Consider the following 13,498-nt stretch of genomic DNA (forward strand, 5'->3'; position numbering starts at 1 on the left):
TGTTCATTGTAACTTGAATGGACACTGTATTGGAATAAATTAACATAAATTGAGGATTATCAGAATATGCCTGTAATGATCCAGCTATGATGTCTACAGAGCCCCTAAAGGGAAGTGGTGGTGGGAAAAAATATGAGAAGGGAGGACAAATAAGTCAATGGTTTTGCATTCTCTCGCAAATGTTTTGCATTTCTCCGAAAAACTTTCAGAAAATTAATAATTGGTGCATATCTCAAATTTTTATCTGTTACAACAGGCGATGATGATGATGACTATTACATAGACTCTGATGAGATCGTGTCACGTACACAGTTCCCTGAAAGTTGGTTATGGGAAGAGATTGATTTATGCGAGAATTGGTGAGTAGGAGACTTTTAGACACAAGCTGTGAGTTGATCCTCGTTCACACCCCTAGTGCCCCCCCTAGATACACCCTTAGCATTAGAAGAGAAGAGTACTTTTTCTTATATTTTCCTCATATCCCAGTCCAGCACCAGTCGCAGATAAAGTGATCTTCCTGGGAGACTCTATTACTACATGGCAGATCTTGGCTGTCAGTCTGTCACCAACACTTGGTAAGATGAAGCTGCAAATGCAGGATACATGGTCTGAAAAAACATCATCATCATAATTATCACCCCGGAGCTGCTGCTTTAAATCATTCTTTGTGTCTGTGTTCCTCCTCAAAGGCATCTGTGTGGCAGAACCTGAGGAGATCGTCATTTTTAAACAACTTTTCATCGACCTCAAGATGCCTTCTTCAGCTGTGCGCGGTGAACAACTGGAAATCAAGGCCATTATTCACAATTACACACCAAAGAAGCAGAAGGTAGATCAGATTTGATATTAAAAATGCATTCATATTTTATGGTATACATTAAAACCATTTGCATTGTAGTAACCATTTCTGCTTGAGTCAAATCATAGACATTTCAGAAATATCCTCTTTCATCACACATTTCATATTCAATTCGAATGCATTTACTTTGGAGGAAGTTTCCTTTAGGTATCGAAGTGATTTGTGTCTCGCTCTCCTGTTTTCAATAGGTGCGTGTGGAGTTTATGGAGACAGAAGATGTTTGTAGCCTTGCCAGTAAGAAAGGCAAATACAGAGTAATAGTAAATGTTGACCAAGACTCCAGCATAGCGGTTTCGTATGTGATTATTCCCATGACGCTGGGAGATCACATGATTGAGGTGATAGCTTCTGCATATGATTCTTTCCACACTTATGGAGTGAGAAAGACCCTGAAGGTGGTGGTACGTTTCATGGGAATTCTGTCAATTTTCATTTGATTTGGTCATTCGTCTATAATCAATAGATGTTTGTCATATTTTGAATGAATAAACTCTCTCTTTCAGCCGGAGGGTGTGCTGATTACAATGCAGAGTCAAAACGTGGAGCTCAATCCTGTTCAGAATGGTGAGATTTACTGTGAACCACAAATTAACACTACTGTGTTATACTTTCATTATACAACATTACACACATTGAACTTTCAGCCAATTATTAAAAAAACAATTTTATGAATATCATTATAGTTCCAGTCAATCAAGAGATCAGAATAAACTCTTATACTTTTCTTGTTACTCCTACTCTAACTCACAAAAAGCCTACAAAATTTTACCAATTCATGATTCTTCCTCCATCTTCCTGTTCTTTTCTGTTTCCCATCCCAAATGGAACAGGGGAGAAACCTATAGTTGTTAAAGCTGAATTACCAGCTGATCGGATTCCAGACACACCTGCTATCACCTACATCACAATTACTGGTAAGGAATGTTTGTAAAGCAGTGCATTGCATTTTACCAAATCCCTTAGCACTAACATTTTAAATTATCCTTTGACGTTTTTAAAAAGTTCTGTAAATGTAGAAAATAATTTGATATCATCACCTGTAAGAATATAAAAAGGTCATTTACAGTTAAAGTACAATCTGATCTTAAAGGTGCAGTGTGATTGGCTGATGGCAGTTGAAATGGGTACTGCAGTCCATATTCAAAATATTGGAGAGGGTTGTTTCTCCCACCCTGTCCTCCTCGCTCACGCTGAGTTTTAATATGCATCTGGGCATAGAGCTATTTATATGGATGCAGAGGCTTTTTTAGATCAGGTAGAATTTGCGATCTCTGACCTAGTTTGTTCGCTGGCTGCAATATGTTGTGTTTTCTGCCAACTGATAACCTGTTGTGGCGAAATACTATTGGGTGAATTTGCAGCAGGAGGAGCACACAGACCAAAACATGAACAGACATTCCACAAAACACAGATTTCAAAGTAAAATAACTGCCTGTAGCGTTGTTTTTGAGAAACAAGTATGTGACCTTGGAATGCTTCCTAAATATCTGCAAACATATTGTAGTATTTTTGTGCTTTAGTACAGTATTAGGATTAGTTCACTTTCAATTTCCAGATAATTTACTCACCCCCATGTCATCCAAGATGTTCATGTCTTTCTTTCTTCAGTCGAAAAGAAATTAAAGTTTTTGATGAAAACATTCCAGGATTTTTCTCCATATAGTGAACTTCATTGGAGCCCAAACGGTTGAAGGTCAAAATTACAGTTTCAGTGCAGCTTCAAAATGTTATACACGATCCTAGACGAGAAAAAAAGGGTCTTATCTAGAGAAACCATCACTCATTTTCAAAAAAAAAAAAAAAATTTATCTTGACACTAGCTCACTTCTTCTTCTCTATTTGAATTACAGCAGTGTAGACACTGCTAAGTATATTACTGGTTAAAGTTTGAACTAATTGTTATACTTGCACTAGCATATTGTATATGACAATGTAGTTCAAACTTTGACCTGTGGAGGGCAGTAATACACTTAGCAGCATCTACACTGCTGGAATTCTAATAGAGAAGAAGAAGAGAGCTAGTTCAAGGTGAGCGTTTATGGTTAAAATGTATAAAATGTTTAATTTTTTTTAGAAAATGAGCGATGGTTTCTCTAGATAAGACCCTTATTCCTTGTCTGGGATGGCTGTAAACTGTAATTTTGACCTTCAACCGTTTGGGCTTCATTGAGGTCCACTATATGGAGAAATCCTGGAATGTTTTCATCAAAAACCTTAATTTCTTTTTGACTGAAGAAAGAAAGACATGAAAATCTTGGATGACATGGGGGTGAGTAAATTATCTGGAAATTTTAATTTCAAAGTGAACTAATCCTTTAACTCTTTCCCTGCCATTGACTAAATTTTCATACTTTCCATGTTTTCACTGTAGAGGGCACTATTACACATATTCTGAAAAAGTACTGAATCTCCAGATCCAAAACACGTGCGAGGAAGATACAGAAACATGGGATATCAAACATGCATATGTAAAATAACACGCCTAATGTTAGTGAATGAAACGTCGACCCAGGACGAGCAATAGGACTGTGAAGCCTTGGGTTGCTGATGGACTCGTTCTACTCCATCTATGTTTTGATCATCGTTCTGAATCCGATCTGAATGTAGTCTTTGACAAGAACATGATTTTCTCAGCTTTTTGCTCAAAATGTTGCTTTTTTTAATTAAATTAAATATGCACATTCAAGTGTTGATAAAAAAGAATGCATGAAGCTAGAATAAAACGGGTTTTGTTTAAAAGCAGATGGTCTGTTCTTTCTTTTGATATATTGCATGTTCAGATATTCATACAACAATGTTCTGGGCGCCAAGAAATTTTTGTGAAAATGAACAAAAACGCTGGCGGGTAAAGAGGTAAACTTAAAGAATTTGAAACTGTCCAGATACAAAACCAAATAGTGTTGAGAATGTTACTAAATATTCACAGCCTGCATTCCCTCTTTTATGCCTCCAGGTGAAGAAATCTCTCAGAATGTCGAGCGGGCCATCAGTGGAGACTTTAGGCAGTTTATTGTCCAGCCCAGTGGTAATGGAGAGAAGAACATGATCTACATGACTCTACCTGTCATTGCAACTCATTATCTGGACAGCACCAATCAGTGGGAGGCTGCCGGAATGGACCGCCGTAAAGAAGCCATTAACCATATCAATACAGGTCAGCAGGATCCAACAAATGTAGGGTCTATTCAGGTTGATTGGGACACCTTTTCCTAGACATCTTAATGGCAAAAAGAGACCCAATCAACCTGAATTCACCCCTAAAGAAAATTAGATAAAATTAAAAAGAAAAATATAGGAAATAAATATAATTTCTTTTTTGTATGAAGGTTATCAGCAGCAGCTGAGCTTCCATAAATCAGATGGATCCTACGCTTCTGACGCAAACAGGCCGAGCAGCACATGGTAAAGTCATTTTTGTTTCATTTCAAGCCTGATTTCTCCTCTCTTACATATTTTATTTAATATTGTTTTGAATAGTAATAATAATTATAACTTAATTATTAATTTGATTTATTTATATCCTTCTGTTTGTCTGTTAAAGGCTGACTGCATATGTAGCTAAAGTCTTCACCATGGCCAAAAACTTTGTTGCTATAGAGCATAATGTGATCTGTAGCGCCATCAAGTGGCTGGTTCTCAACAAACAACTGCAAGACGGCTCATTTAAAGAGGATTCAGCTGTAACTCATGGAGAGATGGTGGTAAGTTGAATGTGGGATCTCGTATTGGGATCTCGCCTGAGAGCCCAATCACAGGTATAAATATGGAATCAGATCTCTAACAAGTGTCTCAAACAAGTGTCTCACAGCAGCCGCCGAGCGAACGCACAGAGTAATGTAATAACATAATTTTCAGCACACTCAAATGTATCTAATATGATAAACAGAGCTGCGTTACCTCATACTCATGACCAGGAAAGCGGAAGTGGCGCCGGCGACTGGCATAATAAAATTCCCGCTGCCTGGTTAGGCGTGTGTCGCTCCAGCGGCCTCGTTCAGCTCCCACAACACTCGGTCCTGCTCTGCTTTATACTACAATAACGTTAATAATTGCATCCATGAACATGATTTCTTCCCTATTCTTTTGCACCGTCCGTTGAGGTGAAGACCACATGTGCCAAGATTCCGCGCTCAGATTAGGCATCATCAAGCTACTCCTTTGGTTTGAGCTTCAGCGGACAGAAATCCTACATACTGCACCTTTAAATGTTTAAAACACACACATAATCTGATTGTTTCTGTGTTGTATTCTGTGATGTTGGGCTTTATTCCAGGGTGATGTACGAGGCAAAGATGCCGGTGCGTCTATGACGGCCTTTGTTGTGATTGCCATGCAGGAGGGCAGAGAGATCTGTGCTGGATCAGTTGGTGTAAGTGAATTTGTTTCACCACCAGTGGTGGCTTGTGGATTTTAAAACAGAGGAAGCAATGTAATTGTAGCGGTGTGGGGATCCTGTCCCAAGTAATTTTTATTTATTTTTATATTAACTGCTTTAAAATGTCTTTTTGGATCACATTTAGACATATAATGTAAAAAACGCAGCAAGAAAATATAATTTTCACTCACCTAAACTATCACTTGAAGAAAAATTCCATCCTTCTGTCCATAATTAAGGTAGTTGCTAGATTACCACAGGGAACAGTTCAAAATAATATCACGTAATTTAACAGAGGGAAAAGTCTCTGGTTATAGATTTGCCTCTCCCTCCCTTTCTCTAACTTTTCAGACTGGCTTTAGCATAGTTTTCTGAATGGCAGATTCAGCATGTTCAGGGAAGAACGGCGGTGCGGTGGTTTCAACTTCAGTGATATTTTATGGTGTTACAATGATGAAATTACATGATGAGACATGAGCGAAATAAATAATGGAGATTCAACATTAAATCATCCTCCTCCAATTTTCCACCTTAAAAGTTTGGTTAGGCTGTGGTTGCCTTAGTGCTTAATCCTGTTCTATGCATACATAGTTCAGTCATTTACAGGCACCAAAAAATCAGTAGTGGCAATAAAAACAATTCCCAATTAAGCAAATGCTGTATTTTGGAAACAAGACCAAAATATGCAACCTGCAACAGCTTGACTTATAAATGGACTGATTTTATAAACTTAACTTTTTTTTAAAAGTTAGTTTGTAGATCTGAGAAAATTTAACATTGCACACATCCTTTTATAGAGTCTGGATGAAAGTATCAGGAAGGCTGTTGCGTTCTTGGAAGGTCGACTTCCACAACTGACCAATCCTTACGCTGTTGCGTTGACGTCCTATGCCATGGCCAATGCTGACAAACTCAATAAAGATATCTTGATGAAACATTCCGGCCAAGGAGAAGGTCAGTAACAGCAACACGTCAACAATTAGTGTTTTTTTTCTTTATACAACATGAAACAATAAAACAAACCCAAGTGGAAATTCTGAAATAATTTTTTTTGTAAGTTTTGGTTTGTAATGATAGCTGCTTGTTGGTGTCAGAAACGGTAGTGGAATGAATAGCATTCCTGGTTTGTGTTTGAATCAGCCGGCAGGTCCTGGACTGTCCCTGGACAGCGTTATCACTCATTAGAGGCGACGGCCTATGCTGTGCTGGCGCTTGTGAAGGCCAAAGACTTTGATAAAGCAGGAGAGGCAGTGCACTGGTTGGCCAGACAACAGTCTCATTATGATGGTTCTGAAACCACACAGGTACACTAACATTTTATCATTTTACTGTGATAAACAGGTGCAGAATTTGTCTTTGAATGCTTCCTGTGCTTTCCAGGCAACCATCATGGTGTTCCAGGCGGTGGCAGAGTATCATACACAGGTGAAGGACAAACAAAATTTCATTCTGGAAGTGGAGCTGTCAGTGGCAGGAACAAGACATTTCAGACGTTCTATTACAAGAGAAAATATGCATGTTGCATGGTCTGAGAAGGTTGAGTAACTCTTTGGTCAATACATTTTTCGGGTATCTCTGTCAACATCATGTTTTTTATTACCTTGATAACATCTGCATTCACTCAACAGGTGGAGATCAATAAAGACTTCACTGTGACTGCTAAAGGAACTGGAACAGCCACTCTCTCAGTGAGCATTTATATGGTCAACAGCAAGAATAAAGCATTTGAACATCTAATCTGAGGCGTGCTGCTGTTTTCAGGTTCTGACGCTGTACTACGCTAGACCTGTTGAGAAAAAGTCTGACTGTACATTCTTTGATCTGACTGTTAAAATTGAGCAAGACTCAGAAGGTTAGTAACCCCTAATGTGACTTTTATGTGTTGAATCTTCTTTAACTTTTTTAATGACTTTATTTCCCTTTTAGTAAAACAAGAAGGAGCCATTGAATCATACAAGCTCACTATGGACTTCATGTATGTGAACAAATTTCCTAATATGTTCATTTTTATGCCAAGAACCCATTTTTATTTGTAATTAATCCACATGTGCTCATTTAGGTTGTTTTTACACTTGGTTTGTTTACTTGGTCAGAGCTCAAGAACATTTCATGATACATTTGCATCATGAACATAATTACTAGTGGCAGCAGATTTACCACCGTGACTAGATAATGACTCCAGCAGTGACTCAAACTTCACTGAGTTCTGCCGCGGATGCAACTTCAAATACAGATAATTCAGAAATGAGCAGCTCTGTTTTACAAACCTGATTCCAAAAAAGTTGGGACACTGTACAAATTGTGAATAAAAAAGGAATGCAATAATTTACAAATCTCATAAACTTATATTTTATTCACAATAGAATATAGATAACATATCAGATGTTGAAAGTGAGACATTTTGAAATGTCATGCCAAATATTGGCTCATTTTGGATTTCATGAGAGCTACACATTCCAAAAAAGTTGGGACTTTTTTGTACATATAAGGAACCGCTGGAGGACCAATTTGCAACTGGCAACATGATTGGGTATAAAAAGAGCCTCTCAGAGTGGCAGTGCCTCTCAGAAGTCAAGATGGGTAGAGGATCACCAATTCCCCCAATGCTGCGGCGAAAAATAGTGGAGCAATATCAGAAATTAGTTTCTCAGAGAAAAATTGCAAAGAGTTTGAAGTTATCATCATCTACAGTGCATAATATCATCCAAAGATTCAGAGAATCTGGAACAATCTCTGTGCGTAAGGGTCAAGGCCAGAAAACCATACTGGATGCCCGTGATCTTCGGGCCCTTAGACGGCACTGCATCACATACAGGAATGCTACTGTAATGGAAATCACAACATAGGCTCAGGAATACTTCCAGAAAACATTGTCGGTGAACACAATCCACCATGCCATTCGCTGTTGCCGGCTAAAACTATATATCAAAAAAGAAGTCATATCTTAACATGATCCAGAAGCGCAGGCGTTTTCTCTGGGCCAAGGCTTATTTAAAATGGACTGTGGCAAAGTGGAAAACTGTTCTGTGGTCAGACGAATCAAAATTTGAAGTTCTTTTTGGAAAACTGGGATGCCATGTCATCCAGACTAAAGAGGACAAGGACAACCCAAGTTGTTATCAGCGCTCAGTTCAGAAGCCTGCATCTCTGATGGTATGGGGTTGCATGAGTGCGTGTGGCATGGGCAGCTTACACATCTGGAAAGGCACCATCAATGCTGAAAGGTATATCCAAGTTCTAGAACAACATATGCTCCCATCCAGACGTCGTCTCTTTCAGGGAAGACCTTGCATTTTCCAACATGACAATGCCAGACCACATACTGCATCAATTACAACATCATGGCTGCGTAGAAGAAGGATCCGGGTACTAAAATGACCAGCCTGCAGTCCAGATCTTTCACCCACAGAAAACATTTGGCACATCATAAAGAGGAAGATGCGACAAAGAAGTCCTGTTGTATTCTGAATAAAATATTGAAATTTGAAACTTCCACATCATTGCATTCTGTTTTTATTCAAAATTTGTGCAGTGTCCCAACTTTTTTGGAATCGGGTTTGTATACTACAATATAATAATTCTGCCATCAAACGGACTCGGGTTCGCACCAAAAGCTCTAGTGTGAAAGCAGCCTTAAACACAGAATCAGTTGATGGAGGAAAACTGTAGACCTACAAATCATGTTAATAAAATCTGCTCTTGATCTGTCCTTCACAGCTATAAAAGCAATAAAACCGATGCCACCATGACTATTCTGGACATTGGCATACCAATGGGATTTAATGTGGAAAACAAAGATCTTGAAAAGGTATTGTGCAGATAAACTGATGCAGTGATGCCTCATATTTGTGCAGCAATGAGTAAATGACTCCATTCATACTGAACCTCCATAAACATAAACATACCCACTATGTTAAAATTGTGTCTTAAGAACGAGTTTGACCAACTAGCAGTTAGACAAGACAAGCTGTAATCAGTCTTAAATAATTTTCCGATTTAAATAAGACCGATCTACCTTTTTATGTAACCAACTTTAGGATCAGTTTTGAAGAAAAAAATTAGTTGACTAGCTTCAACTGCACTGACCATATCGAACGAGTACAAAATTTAACTAAATTGAGCTGAATTTAGTTAATTTGAATTTGTTTCAAAACTGATTAATTTTACAACATTAACACTGTTATGTTTCCTGTTTTATTAATGTGAAGCTGCTTTGAAACAGTCTATATAAAATGCACAATAGGTGAGTTTACTTGACTGTGCATGTGGAGCATCTAACAAACATCTGCAGACAGGATATAAAGCATTTTGATTATATCATGTATTGTTTATTATTTCTCCTTTTCTTGGCCTCAGTTGTCCACAGGGAAAGAGAGATTCATTCAGAAGTTTGAGATGGACAAAAGGCTGTCAGAGCGAGGATCCCTCATCCTCTACTTAGATAAGGTATTTCAGCCACTGTTGCCAACTATTGTCTCGGGAGAAGCTGCTAGAGGCAGGTCAATTTGTTGCTAATAGTTACAAAATTATGTTGTGATGTCATTGCGTGATGACATCACTACATAATGATGTAAAACCGCATCATTATGTAGAATTGCTGTGTTCGAAATACTTCTATAATTGAAAACTTCCCTATTAAATAGTATGCAAAAAACAGTATGCCAACAGAGTAGTATGTCTGAATTCACATTATTCAAAAAACAGTAGCCAGAAAGTCTCCGGACGACCTACTACTTCCAGCGAGATTCTGAAATATGCATTCAATGGACACTTTACTGTCCCATGAGGACACATGACAACGACAACATGGAGTATGTAGTACATATGAATTTCATTCAAACTTTGAAAGTAAGTTTCAAACCAAATGTAGTACCAACTGTATACTTCTACCTACTTTATATTTTTGGCATTTAGAGAAAAATGTGTACGTATTTGAGTTAGCACAAGCTCAAATTTAGCATATTTTAAGCTCAAGAGAAAGTACTTGAGTACTTGTAATTGAGTTGCAAGAAAAAGTATGTGAACCACTTGCAGAATCTGTGAAAATGTGAATAATTTTAATAAAATAAGAGGGATCATACAAAATGCACGTATTTTTTTTATTTAGTACAGTCCTGAGTAAGATATTTTACATAAAAGATGTTTACATTTAGTTCACAAGACAAAACAATAGCTGAATTTATTAAAATAACCCTGTTCATAAGTATGTGCATCATTTGTTCTTAACACTGTGTGTGGTTACCTGATGATCCACGATTTTTTGTTTTTTTTGTGTGATAGTTTTTCACGAGTCTCTTGTTTGTTCTGAGCAGTTAAACTGAGCTCTGTTCTTCAGAATAAATCTCCAGCTCCTGCAGATTCATCAGTTTTCCACCATCTTTTGCATATTTGAACCCTTTCCAGCAGTGACTGAATGATTTTCAGATCCCTCTTTTCACACTGAGGACAACTGAGGGACTCAAACACAACTATTAAAAAGGGTTCAAACATTCACTGATGCTCCAGAAGGAAACACGATGCATTAAGAGTCGAGGGGTGAAAACTTTTGAACAGGATGAAGATGTCACAATTTTTCTTATTTTGTTTAAATATCATTGTTTCTCATTTAGTACTGCCCTTCAGAAACTACAGAAGATACTCACATGTTTTTTAAAAAAATTAAGTAAAATTAACCTTGATATTTGAATTCAAATGTTTTCACCCCTTGGCTCTTAATGCATCGTGTTTCCTTCTGGAGCATCAGTGAATGTTTGAACCTTTTTTAATAGTTGTGTTTGAGTCTCTCAGTTGTCCTCAGTGTAAAAAGAGGGATCTCAAATCATACAGCCACTGCTGGAAAGAGTTCAAATATGCAAAAGATGCTGAAAAATCAAAGAATCTGCAGGTGCTGGAGGATTTGTCTGAAGAACAGAGCTCAGTTTAACTGCTCAGAACAAACAAGAGACTCATGAACAACCATCACAAAACAAAAAAACAGTCATGGATCATCAGGTAACCACACACAGTATTGAGAATCAATGGTTCACATACTTATGAATGGGGTTATTTTAATAAATTCAGCTGTTTTTTTCTTTGTCTTGTGGACTGCAAACATTTTTTATGTAAAATATTTTACTCAGGACAGTACTAAATAAAAAATAGCATGCATTGTGTATGATTCCTCTTATTTTATTAAAATTATTCACATTTTGACAGACTCTGCAAGTGGTTCACTTACTTTTTCTTGCAACTTTATAAAGCCTGTGGCTGTAATGACTTTACATTTTAATTTGTTTTCTGTCAGCTATGCAACATACAACTGTCTTTGCTGTGTAAACGCAGCTATATTATTTGTTGCTTGTGCAAATGTTAGCACGGAAAGTTTCCAGTGTAAAATATGATATTTAGTAATGCAGTTGCCTTGGTTTCTGTATTTTTAGGTTTTGCATATAGAACCACAAAAAATTTCCTTCAGAATGTACAAGATGTTTGACGTGGGTCTGCTTCAACCTGCTGCAGTCACAATATATGAATATTACTCACCCGGTAAGCTATTGGTGCACGGCATAAACACATACACACACTTCTGTTAAATTAAACCGGTCATTTAGTTCCATTAATAATGGCACTAATTATTTATTATGACAATAATTATCTGGTCTCATAGTGCTAGAAAGAGTCATCTTTTGTTAAACTTGTGTGTGTGTTTTTTTTTTTTTTTTTTTTTTTTAGATGCTCGCTGTACAAAGTTCTACCACCCCGAAAGGGCAGATGGCGCTCTTAAAAGAGTGTGCAAGGGAGATTTGTGCTATTGTGCAGAAGGTATTGTGTTATTACTTTTACGTTTATTCTTTCAACAGATTCTTTTATCCAAAGCAGCTTATACATGAGAAAGATCACAAGCAATTTGCCATAAAAGCCAAAAAGTGTTCAATGAAACAGTTTAAATGATCTTTTACTTCATTCTCTCATCAAATGTATGATTATCTAGGTTACTTTTTATGAATGGGGGAAAAACTTTTTGTCGTATATATGTTATGAATATGTGTGTTTGTGTATAAATATCAGAAAATCAACATCTCATAACACAGAAAATTGCAGCTACCAGAAGAATGGAGTCAGATGGCAGGGTCATTTGGTTGAAGACTGTGAATCTGACATGGATTATGGTAAAAACATGTTCTTCTTCCTCAGTCATTGAGATCCAGTCCACAGCTATGATGCTTATAACAATGTATCGTTGACAGTTTATAAAGTCACAGTATTGGATGTGGATCTGTTACTGGACTCTGCCATCTACGACATGAAGGTGCAGCAGGTGCTGAAAGAAAGTACGGTTCAATATTCCTGTGTGTCCATCAAAGTAAAAGTAATGCATGTTTTTAGAGCGTGTAACTCTTGAACTGTGGCTGAAGTTTGGACGTCCCGGTGTCCTATAGGCACTGATGATAAGAAAGTTGAGGGGAAAGTGAGACCATTTTTGGCTCCTACCAGTTGGAGAGACCATTTAGAACTGAAACAAGGCGAGTCGTACCTCATCAAGGGAAAATCCACTGACCTGTCACAACAAGGAGGAAGGTAAGTGTTTGTACTTCCTACAGGATTCTGCTTGTGCAAGGACATGCACAACTATGGAAACTAAGTTGGGTAAAACATCAAGAAGTGCACGTTAGTGTCACATTTGTGTATTTAATGACCACTAATGATTGCATGTTTTCTGTTATTTTTAGTCTGAAGTACATCTTGAGAGAGCATACCTGTATTAAATACTGTCCCACAAGAGAGGAAAGCCTTATTCCAGAATACAGGAAGCAGTACATCAGCATCTCTGCGCTCCTGTATAGGCCCTTTAAAGAAATATCTCAACCCTCTAAATCACAAGTAAATCACTTGCCTATGCGATTAAATCTTCACTCTGGGCGACTAAATAATGTCTATCATTTGCTATTGGCTAATAATTTATAAGAATTTACTCACCTGCGTGTGTTAGAGACTAAGGATAAGTTTAGCATAGATATATTTTCACTTGCTGAACACTCTGACTGAGCGTTTGAGAATTTTATTCTCCATCAAGCAATTTCAATTCATCTTAATGGATGCACCTGTACTGTATCAAAGTCCCTTTAAGACAAGTCATTTCACTCAGCGGCCATCTTTAAAAAAGCCTCTCGGGCATTCAAGTGCAGCTCCTATCTCTTTTAATGGGGAAACGAAGGCTGCGTCTGAAAACTGGAAAATGCCTTCAGAGGACACATTTCAAGGTAGTAAGACATCAAGGCACGTCC

The 13,498-nt window shown here is 37.6% G+C and overlaps 1 protein-coding gene across 2 annotated transcripts in view; it reads left to right on the forward strand.

Moving 5' to 3' along the window:
• The window catches only part of LOC137033105 (complement C3-like), a 31,946-nt gene that overhangs the window by 12,026 nt on the left and 6,422 nt on the right, over nt 1-13,498 (forward strand). For both annotated transcript variants that reach the window (XM_067405218.1, XM_067405219.1), the window contains 24 exons: nt 257-359; nt 487-575; nt 690-829; nt 1,048-1,260; nt 1,363-1,423; nt 1,690-1,773; nt 3,813-4,013; nt 4,186-4,261; nt 4,401-4,560; nt 5,133-5,228; nt 6,032-6,188; nt 6,375-6,538; nt 6,615-6,770; nt 6,863-6,922; nt 6,996-7,086; nt 7,161-7,209; nt 8,952-9,042; nt 9,591-9,680; nt 11,654-11,759; nt 11,946-12,035; nt 12,305-12,382; nt 12,461-12,544; nt 12,653-12,791; nt 12,944-13,094. In XM_067405218.1, the coding sequence (XP_067261319.1) occupies nt 257-359; nt 487-575; nt 690-829; nt 1,048-1,260; nt 1,363-1,423; nt 1,690-1,773; nt 3,813-4,013; nt 4,186-4,261; nt 4,401-4,560; nt 5,133-5,228; nt 6,032-6,188; nt 6,375-6,538; nt 6,615-6,770; nt 6,863-6,922; nt 6,996-7,086; nt 7,161-7,209; nt 8,952-9,042; nt 9,591-9,680; nt 11,654-11,759; nt 11,946-12,035; nt 12,305-12,382; nt 12,461-12,544; nt 12,653-12,791; nt 12,944-13,094 (2,729 nt within the window). The remainder of the gene's footprint in view (nt 1-256; nt 360-486; nt 576-689; nt 830-1,047; nt 1,261-1,362; nt 1,424-1,689; nt 1,774-3,812; nt 4,014-4,185; nt 4,262-4,400; nt 4,561-5,132; nt 5,229-6,031; nt 6,189-6,374; nt 6,539-6,614; nt 6,771-6,862; nt 6,923-6,995; nt 7,087-7,160; nt 7,210-8,951; nt 9,043-9,590; nt 9,681-11,653; nt 11,760-11,945; nt 12,036-12,304; nt 12,383-12,460; nt 12,545-12,652; nt 12,792-12,943; nt 13,095-13,498) is intronic.

The sequence above is a fragment of the Chanodichthys erythropterus genome, chromosome 12, assembly GCF_024489055.1.
Source record: "Chanodichthys erythropterus isolate Z2021 chromosome 12, ASM2448905v1, whole genome shotgun sequence".
Taxonomy (NCBI): domain Eukaryota; kingdom Metazoa; phylum Chordata; class Actinopteri; order Cypriniformes; family Xenocyprididae; genus Chanodichthys; species Chanodichthys erythropterus.